This window comes from Prosopis cineraria, unplaced genomic scaffold, assembly GCF_029017545.1.
Source record: "Prosopis cineraria cultivar Desert tree isolate PC_DT_omini unplaced genomic scaffold, ASM2901754v1 PC2, whole genome shotgun sequence".
In the NCBI taxonomy this organism is placed as follows: Eukaryota; Viridiplantae; Streptophyta; class Magnoliopsida; order Fabales; family Fabaceae; genus Prosopis; species Prosopis cineraria.
Genome location: NW_026555333.1, coordinates 12516979 through 12527007, shown reverse-complemented (window position 1 = coordinate 12527007; position 10029 = coordinate 12516979). Strand labels below are relative to the sequence as shown.

Below are 10029 nucleotides of genomic sequence, written 5' to 3'. Positions count from 1 at the left end.
AGATTAGAAAATGTTGAAAACCTTGATAAATTAGATCGTATAAGCAAAAGCTCAAACCCAATAATAATTAATTAAAGTTGGGTAAATTATTTAGAGTTGTTTGTCACAAGAAAATTGTAAGAAATTATAATTTTACTTTTCAAAATTATGCAATTCATTTTTTGAATGTACGATGAGGCTTCCCTCTACTTGTACTTGTATCTATTATGAAATTTTATATCTTAACTTTGTTGTAGTAATCCAAAATTCTTGTGTGGTAGTAAAGAAGTTTTATCATAATCGGAAGTAAGTTTTCTAGACCATAGATATAGATTCATACATTAACAGTTTATGCTAAAATCATTATTGTAAACCATGTAGTATGTACGTGTATTAGATAAAAATCGACACAATATGACACGTCAGATGTGCCAAATTGAGATAACACACTGAATTGTTATAAATGTCAACACAATTATATACTATTCTGTGCCCAATCTCCAATACAATAAAGTTTCTCTTGGAGTAACTGGGTAAATTATTATCTGAATTTTAGATTCAATAGCTTTATAAATTTTAAACTTGTTTCTTATACAAATTATTATATCAACTTTTAAAAATTATATAATTTAATTCTTATCATTAATAAAAGTTAATTTTAATTTTTAGTTGACAAAAAATAGTAGAAAAGAATCTCCAAAATTATAATGAAGGACCCAATTTTTTGGTCATTTTTTAGGCTTTGTTATGGTCAATTAACAATTAAAGTTTACTTTTGATAATGACAAGAGCTAGATTACTATTTTTAAAAATTAAAAAAATAATTTACGTAATAAATAAATTCAAGATCTATGGTGTCACTTGATCTAAAATTTAAGAGATAATTTACTTATTTACTCCTTTTTTTTTCAAAGAACAGTATAAAATGCTCCAAGTAGGATCAGGTCCTCCATCAAAAGTCAAAACAACATAATTTGGTATTTTTAGTTCGGAAAAAAATTCAAATGAAGTTATTGGCCTTATAATCATTAATTTATTTTTAATTTTCATAAAGCATCAAAGAGCTGAATTCGCCATTCATTTGAGGGTTCTGTCTATTGTTAGGAAACATAGATCCTAATCTTCGTGCAAAGTAATGAGAACATTTATTTAATTTAGAGGAGCATTTGGCCAAAAAAAAAATTAGAGGAGCATAGTTCATGATATTAAAAATAGTTTGGAAACAATTTGTAAATTTGCAGCTAATAGGATTGACCTTGCATAATATTTTGTAGGGATGAGAATTGTGTTGGAAGTGGTTGTCCTTTATCATTAATTTCATCCTCGAAATATAGAAATGATTGCAATCAGACTCATAAACTTCAATAAAAATGACGTGAGAAAAGGCCAAATGCAGAAGCGACTTAAATTCGTAATTAAAAGCATCATAAGACTTTATGGGTTAATGAGTTGGTATTATATTTTTTTCATATTGCAAACATTGAAAACTTTTTTATAGTTCTCTGTAAGGGGTTTAGAGAATTAGTTCCCTAGTTGGTATCTTAAAAATAATTTTAATAAAAATAAAAATAAATATGAATATGAAAGTGAAGATGGATATAAATATAGAGATGTATCTTACAAATATATTTGATATGTTCATAAAATTGAGATATTAATTTTATTTGACATTAATATTTATAATATACAAATACTAAAATGCCCTCGTTCTCAAAAAAATTGCTCCAACCCAGATATTAAAATCACCATCAATCACCACTGCTAGAACCTACAACCACCTTCTTGCAGTCTAAAAAGGATTTCCATCGTGCTTGCCATTATCGGCTTGGTGGTCGCAGCCATAGTCATCTAGAGTTGAAAATACAGAGCTTGACTCTCAGGCTGAACTGACAAGGGTTAAATTTTCAAGGGCCTGAATTTTAAAGTTTAATTTTTTATTTTAAACTCTATTTTTTAAGTTAGGTTTTTATGTAAAACGTTTAGGATCGGGCTTGCAAACTTTTTTTAAAAAAATAAAATAAAATTAAAATAAAATTAAATATTATAAATTAATTAAAATATTTTAAAATTATAAAAATCAAAATTCTCATAATTTTTTAAAAATTAAACAACACATATTTAGAAGTCTAGTAATAAAATTTAAATCTTAGCTAAAAAATAGTTTATTTTTTATAAATATACAAATATAATAATTATTGAAAAATAAAAAATATTAAAATTTTATACTATACACTGATATTTATTAAATTATATTAAATTAATTTTAAAATAAATTAAAATTAATAATAATATAATACGTATAGGATTAGATGAGCAAGTCATTGGTTTCAAATATATGTTTCATTAAAGAAAATAATAATATAACAGAGTTTGAGGGGTCGCTCGAGCTCGAGCCTTTTTTTACACGGCTTATCAGGGTTAAGCCTTCAAGCTCGATTACTTTAAAAAATTATTTTTAAAGTCTAAACCTTTATTTAAATAGAGCCTTCAAGTTCGACCTGACTCTTATTCCTAACTTTACAATCATCATCGTTGGGTCGATGCTTGCCATTAAGTAGGTTAGTGTTTGTTGTTGGTTAGTGCTCACCAAAGTAGAGGCTCAGACAGAGGAAAGGGTATAGTAGAAAAGATAAGATGAAAAGGTATATGGAATGATAAGATTTAACTTTTATCATAGAATTTGGTGGAACTGAAATTGAAAATTTTTTAAATTTTATTATATCAAACACACTTTTTTCAATTCCATTTCTATATTTTTATTTATATCCACCCCTTCCAATTTCATTATAACAAATGGGTTATAGCTTATTTTCATAACTGTTATTTATAAACTTAATTTGTGATATTTATGATTTGATTTCTGAATAAATAAATAAAAAATCATCGTGATCCTTGCATATTAATTTCATGACAGTTACATTCTCTTAAAAACCTTATAAAGTTTCTGAATAAATTACTTTATTTAGGATTAACTATAATAATAGGAACACCTTCTTAATAGAAAAAATTATGTATAAATCTAGCATATTTATTTATACAAAAGTCTCACGAACTTCAAAAACTATAATCAAATCTCTTAAAATTTGAGTGTAATTTAAAATTAAAGTATAAAGATAATAATCTCCTATTAAAAATATATTATATCAATTAAGTAATTTACAACTACTTTATTCATAATTTGCAATTATTACTTCTATTTTTTTATAATTATAACTTTACATATTTAATAGTTAAACTGATCATACATTACAAATTTAGTTTTAATAGTGTACAACTCCCTCATCATTAATTTACAACTATTACTTCAATATTTTACAATTATAACTTCACATATTCAATAGTTAATTTAATTATACGTTACTAATAAAGTTTAACATTAATTGTTTACAACAATTACATTAATAATTTAAAATTATCATTTTAATATTTTATAATTGTAACTTTATATATATGATAGTTAAACCAATCAAGTGTTGCCAACAAAATTTGATAATAATTGTTTACAACCGCTTTATTAATAATTTACAACTATCATTTTAACTTTTAACAATTATAACTTTATATATTTAATAATTAAATTAATTATGCATTACAAATAAGGACAATATTGCCTTTGTATCTTAATTTTAAATTACACTCAAATTTTAAAAGACCTATCTATAGTTTTTAAACTTTGTGAGACTTATTTGCAAACAATTTTACTCCAGAAACTTATACATATTTTTTTCCTTTTCAACATATGCATGTTTTGCTGAATTTCATTCCAGAAAACTTTTTTTTTTTGAGGAAGATCATTCCAACAAAAATTTCAACTATGAAATTTCAATAAAAATGTTTTTACGGATGTCTAATTTATCCAATAAAAATTTCAACTGTGCTGTGGCGCATTTGAATGATTGGATGGGGACATGCCACATACTTGCACAATTCGTGAGACTGAAAATTTTATTGCCATCCAAGTCCTTTGAGGATTTGGCAGCGTATTTTTGCACACGCAGCTCCAGACATGAGAAGGGAACTTTACTTCTAACTATAAACATGTTATTTTAATACTGTAGTATAGAATTATGCTGTTTCCTTGGGTTTTTTTTTTTTAATTAAAAGACGGTGTGTATATGAAATAAAAGATATTTATGGGCTCGTTTGGGAATCACGTCAATAGATATTAGTCTCTTTGGTCAATAATTTATAAAATTGAATGATATGGGCAACTTTTTAGTAGACAATATATAAATAAATATCTCTGTGTGCTTTTTGAACTCGGGAATATAATCATAATTTCAATAAATTTTGCACATCTAGCTCATTTAAACGTTTTGTATATAAAAAAAATTGAATCACATGTGCTCCACATTGACATGATCCATGCAATCCAAATCAAGCAACTTGGAGACTAAAACAAACGGGTGGGTTGCTGATATTTTTCTCCCAAAACAAAAAAAGAAAGAAAAGAAAGAAAAGAAAGCTACTGGACACTGGGTGGCGTAAATAATGCGGAAGCTCAAGGTTTTGACTTTTGAAAGCACAGCGCACGATAGCGAAAAGCACAGGTGGCGGCGCCTCTGATTGATAACAAAAAACCGAATGCTGCTCCTTCTCTCACATAATATCAAAAGTCCCTCACAGTTATCATTAATATTCAGCTTTCAACTTCCCCCCTTGCATAATTCAGTGGAATGGAATAATCATACGCAAGCCCTCTTGGCAATATGGATATACAATACATAGTCTCCACGTCACCCATAAGCTCTGAGTCGGCAACTCGCGTCCATACTATGCATATTTATACAAGTCGTCTCCCTCTTTCTCTGCATCATCATCTATCTCCTAATTCAACCTTTGTCTGCATATCTGTGAACGATCTCCAGCAGTACAACCCCAATAGAGAATAACGTGCATAGCGGTGTTTCTCTGGCAGGCCCATCCACTCTACCCTTTGATCCTCTTCGACAACAGAGACGAGTACCATAACAGGCAAGTTTCCATTCTTTCCTTGTTTCTTATTTATCGTAAAAATCTGTTGAGTGAATGTCGGTGGCGGTGAAATGAAGGGCGACGAAGGCAGCGTCGTGGTGGGAAGACACCGAAACAGAGATACTGGGAGGAATAGACGAGGTTGGAGGAGGGACATGGCTGGCCTGTTCCAGAGAGGGAAGAGTTGCCTTCCTCACTAACGTCTTGGAGTCCCATACTCTCCATCATGCCAGAACGCGGGGCGAACTCCCACTCCTTTTTCTCAGAGTATATATACAATGTCATACATCTTCTTGAATTCTTTTGTTGTTTTTTAAATAGTGAGAATGTATTCATGTGGGTGTGGTTGTGGCAGAGCAGGAAGAGTCCGAGGGAATTTGCGGAAGGACTGAAGACGGAAGGAGAGTATTACAATGGATTCAATTTGGTGGTGGGAGATATAGAGTCCAAATCCATGGTTTATATGAGCAACAGAGGGCCAAAAGCACAAGGTGGGAGTTTCCACATACAGGAGGTGAAGCCAGGCCTTCATGTTGTTTCTAACGCAAGCTTGGACTCGCCTTGGCACAAGGCTGAGCGGCTTCGTGTTCTGTTCGAACGAGAGGTGGCCAAGTACGGTGACGAACCTATTCCACTGGACCACGTGGCTGGTGCTGTTATGAAGGACTCTGTAAAAGCCCCACCTGCTCTGCTCCCTCACATTTGCTCTCCTGATTGGGAACTTCCCTTGAGCTCCATCTTCGTCCATTTCCACACACCCAGGGTACTCGCTGGCTTTCTCATCAAATATTGCTTCCCCTGTTCATTAATGATTGATTGATATGATAATAGTGATGATATTATGGTGCAGGGTGTTGTTGGGACTCGGAGTATCACGGCCTTGTCCGTAACATGGAGCGGGGAAGTAAGGTTTTACGAGCTGTATTTGGATGTGGATAACACTAACACCTGGAAGGACCATCTTTTCACTTTCTTTATCCAGAAGAAACACAACCTCCGCAAGCAAATTCGTCATGTTCCTTTGCCCCAAGTTCCTCTGGAGTTGCAAATTTCAACGTGAACCACACTTGATATATATATATGGTCTTGTACATACAGCAAATAAATACATAAAAATCAAATATGTCTGCTTTCCATTGAAATCCAAGATTTTCAAATATTAGAACCTCAGAGCTAGAATCTGATCCCACCTCGACTAGCCTTCTGCCTTATTCATTCCCCTCCTCATTCCTCTCATCCTTTGTTTTATGTTTGTCTCCACAACTTTGTCTGGTCATTGTTGGAACACGATGCTTGTTAAAAGAAGCTATGTAAGGTTCATAATGTCCGTGGGACATTTGTTTTTAGGAAATCATTGCCCATTGTTTGAAAAAAAAAAAAGCAGCAACTCGAATCAAGAAATTCCACAAGGCAGGACTAGACACTTTTATTACACTGCAATTCTTATTGCTTGAAGTAAAGACGCAGAATACCTATCATGAATCGTAGCTCACAATTGTTCCCAACACGATGAAAATGCTCTCTCTCTCACACTCTCCCCACCTCTAGCTCGTTGTTCAAGCAACATTCAAGGTGTCTGTAAATTGGACTCGGACTCGGAGGAAGGCCGGTTCTTCAATTCCGGCTGCCTGATCTCCTCCATCATTCTCACAATTTCGTCCATCCTAGGCCTCATGTCCGGCACCTTCACCACGCATGCCAGCGCAATCTGAAGCATCTGCACCATTTCCTCTTCCACATATCGCCCTCTCAGTAGCTCCTCGTCGAACACCTCGGCCGTCCATTCCTCGCGAACGACGGATCTCACCCACCTCGGGAGATCCACCACCTCGTCATGGCCAGGGTATCTCATTGGGCATTTCCCCGTCAGCATTTCCAGGAGAAGCACCCCGAAGCTGTAGACATCGGATTTATGGGTGATTTTTCGGGCGTCCGTTACTTCTGGAGCGCGATAGCCGTTGGATCTGGACATGGTTGCCGGAGTGTTCATCAGAGGAGGCAATCCGACGTCGGAGATGCAGCAATCGAGGTCTTGTGTTAGGAGGACATTGGTGGACTTGATGTTGCCGTGCGTGAATTTTGGACCCCCTTCAGAGTGTATGAAGGCTATTCCCTTGGCACCTCCAAGTGAGATCTTCATTCTTGCATCCCAGTCTAATGGAGTTCTTCCTTCACCCCTGTTTCCTGTTGTTTTTTGGATAGAAGAATCAGGTTGATTTATCAGCAGTATCGCAGTTGACAATTTAGATGGATAGAAGACTGACGAAAACAAAACCAAGAGAAGATTCTTAATGGTAGTTTTAAGTGTTTAATTTTGCAAATGTTCAATCAGCTTGCTATTAGACAGTAGTAGTTAAGCTGCTTGCATAAGCAGCAATTGGATTAGCAAATTAGTACCCCAGTTTAAGAGTGCCGAGGAATTTGATTTTACTTTCCTTGATTTGATGATTAAGTGAAGTTCTTGGCTCGAACAAACTGAGCACAACTAAGCCAGAATAATGAATCATTTGACAGTTCCTTCAAACGCCGGACTTAATCTAGCTCTAAATGTTTAATGTTGTCTAATTTAAATTTCAGTTCTCCATGGAAGCCCGGAGCCAGAGTTCTATTTCTTTAATTGTTTGACTGCCAAGAGGCTTTATTCCTAACCATGTCTCCCTGTCATCATGGTCTTGGAAATATTTTAAGCTATTTTTCTGGAAGATGAAAAGGTCATTCAGTCTACCTAATTTACTGTATTGGATGTGATGATGCTCAATCAGGGATAAAAAAAACTAATTTGAGGCCAAGGAAAGAAGACCTTCACTCTGTTGATTATTCTGACTGCTAGAAGAAGGGTCAGGGTAGGGACTAAATGAAGCGAGAACAGCAGGATCATTAGGGGAACACAAACGTACCATGCAATGAGGCAAATAAGCTTCCGCCTGGCATGAAGCTGCAAACCAGAAGTTTCTCATCTTTAGAATAATAATAAGCTTGAAGAGGCATAACATTGGGATGGCTTCCGATTCTTCCTACAATATCCATCTGCTGTTCAAACTCCTTCTTTCCGACCACAACCTCCCTCAGCCTCTTGACCACCACCGTTGTTCCCTCCTCCAAAACAGCCTTGTAAGCTGTTCCATAACTTCCCTTTCCAAGAACTTCAGCTGAGGCCTTTAGCAAATCCTCAAGGTCAAACGTATAAGAGCAACCTCTAAAGAAGAACAACTTGTTCTTCTCAGCCGCTTGTACTCCACTTCCAAAACTCTTCGAAATCTCGTTCTTTCCTGCACAAGCTGCCTTTGCTTTCAGTATGCCTCTGCTTTGACCGTTTTTCTTCTTACAACAGCACAAAGAGATTACCAAAACTAGGAGAGCGAGGCATGCACATCCCCCAATAACTAAAGCAAGTATGAAAGCCAATCCAAATCTTTTCTTTGAGTTGGTAGCCTTTTGACTTTGTGGATTTGCTGGAGTGACCGAGGGATAACCAGAGGGAGGTGATCGAGAAGGGGTAATCGCAGAGCAATGATTCAGAGGTGGCCCACATAAGTAAGAGTTCCCAACAAAAGAAGTGAGGGGGAATTTTTGGATGGAATTTGGAACTGAGCCACTCAAGTTGTTATAACTTAAATTGAGAAATTTGAGCCTCGGGAGGTTGAAATCTGGGATATGTCCAGAGATGGAATTGTTTTGAAAATACAACCAGGCAAGTCTTCTGAGATTGACAAATGTAGGTGGGATAGTGCCAGAGAAGGAGTTGAAAGAAATATCAAGTGCAACGAGTTTGGGAGAGACAGAGAGAGGGATTGGACCCTTGAAGTTATTGTGCTGGAGGTGAACATACTCGAGTGAAGGAATGGAGAGGATGTCTTCAGGAAGATTCCCATTAAGGCCATTGGTGTGAAGGCTCAGGACCATAAGGGCGTCTAGTTTCCCTATGCTGTTCTCTGGAATGTGACCTTTGAGGCCAATTCCTGGAAGATGGATAGCAATGACCCGAGTTTCATCTGAGTTACAAGTCACACCCACCCATGAGGTGCAAATTGAAGAAGAATCATTCCAGTTGAGTCTTCGGGCATGCGGGACACTAGAAGCAAACTCTAAGAGAGCTTGTCTATCAGAGTCCAGATCAGCTACAGTGGAGCCAGAGAAGAACAGTAAGAAGCTTAGTGAAACAATTGCAGAAATTAAGGACTCGAACATCGTGGGTGCTTGCAAAAGTAAGGCGAGTGGCAACTCCAAGTTCTGACCTTAGCTGTTCTCTATCCTTTCCTGTATTTGATCATATAGCTAAAATTAGGAACACAGAAATCTTTGGGTACAAAGCTTAGCACCACCCTAGAGATATTAAACTTGGGTTTTGCTAGAAATTCTGTGCAGAAGAATGATTTTCCATTCTGCAAATGAATAAGAAATTGTATGCCAGATTTTCATTTTCAACCGAAATTAATAGTAGAGATGTTTGCTGAATTAAAAGGGTAAGAAGAAGAAAGGATTGAGGGGTATGCAATAGAGCAGAAATCAATTCAATTAAGTTGAACAAAGTACTGTTACAGAAAACTTGAATTTTGAAGGAGTTGATTCAGAAACATGAACATGAACATGAACATGAGGGGTCTTGCATATGCTTACCATAAGGCAGGATCTGAAGGTGAAGAGGAGACTTCTTTGAGATGCGTCAATGGTGGCAAGTTCATTCTTTCCATGACAAGAGCGTCATAGTGACCCTTCCATTTGAAAAGAAAAGGCGAAAAAGGAAAAGCGTTTGCCTCTGTACTTTAACTAGTGGGAGGAATAAGGTTCTCCCTTTTATAGAATAAAGAAATTCCCGCTTGAAATCAGTGCCTTTATGAAAAATTAGTAAGTAGTGAGAAGAATAAAAGCCATCCGTAAACAGTTAATCACTTATATTTTCCTTGAGTTTTAGTTAAGTTATAGGTCAGTATAGATTATATCTTTTTTGTTTAAACAAAATTATAATCTCTTTTTATTTTGAAATGTCTTGTAACAATATTTTTCTTTTTCAGTAAAAGAAATCAATATAGTTTTGTTTTTAGTATGATAAATGAAGAAGATAATGATTATTTTATT

General features: G+C 35.0%; 2 protein-coding genes across 3 annotated transcripts; one reads left to right on the top strand and one right to left on the bottom strand.

Moving 5' to 3' along the window:
• Nucleotides 1–4470: 4470 nt before the first annotated feature.
• LOC129302536 (uncharacterized) lies at nucleotides 4471–7477 on the top strand. The gene is made up of 5 exons (XM_054941474.1): nucleotides 4471–4485; nucleotides 4865–4953; nucleotides 5031–5220; nucleotides 5309–5716; nucleotides 5804–7477. The coding sequence occupies exons 1-5, from the start codon at nucleotides 4471–4473 to the stop codon at nucleotides 6011–6013; spliced, it is 912 nt and encodes a 303-aa protein (XP_054797449.1). The 3' UTR covers nucleotides 6014–7477.
• LOC129302170 (probable inactive receptor kinase At5g58300) lies at nucleotides 6355–9829 on the bottom strand. Of its 2 annotated transcripts, XM_054940850.1 has the most exons (3): nucleotides 9571–9829; nucleotides 7851–9210; nucleotides 6355–7137 (listed from the first exon to the last, which is right to left on the bottom strand). In XM_054940850.1, the coding sequence occupies exons 2-3, from the start codon at nucleotides 9139–9141 to the stop codon at nucleotides 6521–6523; spliced, it is 1908 nt and encodes a 635-aa protein (XP_054796825.1). In that variant the 5' UTR covers nucleotides 9142–9210; nucleotides 9571–9829; the 3' UTR covers nucleotides 6355–6520. The 2 variants fall into 2 exon arrangements, with proteins under 2 accessions (XP_054796825.1, XP_054796826.1); XM_054940851.1 differs by lacking the exon at nucleotides 9571–9829 and having other exon boundaries at nucleotides 7851–9508.
• Between the last annotated feature and the right edge of the window lie 200 nt (nucleotides 9830–10029).

Coding starts and splice junctions, on each gene's coding strand:
- LOC129302536 (XM_054941474.1), top strand. Junction 4,954..5,030: donor AGAGACGAGTACCATAACAG/GCAAGTTTCCAT, acceptor GGTGAAATGAAG/GGCGACGAAGGCAGCGTCGT. Junction 5,717..5,803: donor TCCATTTCCACACACCCAGG/GTACTCGCTGGC, acceptor ATTATGGTGCAG/GGTGTTGTTGGGACTCGGAG.
- LOC129302170 (XM_054940850.1), bottom strand. CDS start 9,141: ATGTTCGAGTCCTTAATTTCTGCAATTGTTTCACTAAGCTTCTTACTG. Junction 7,138..7,850: donor CTTATTTGCCTCATTGCATG/GTACGTTTGTGT, acceptor AAAAAACAACAG/GAAACAGGGGTGAAGGAAGA.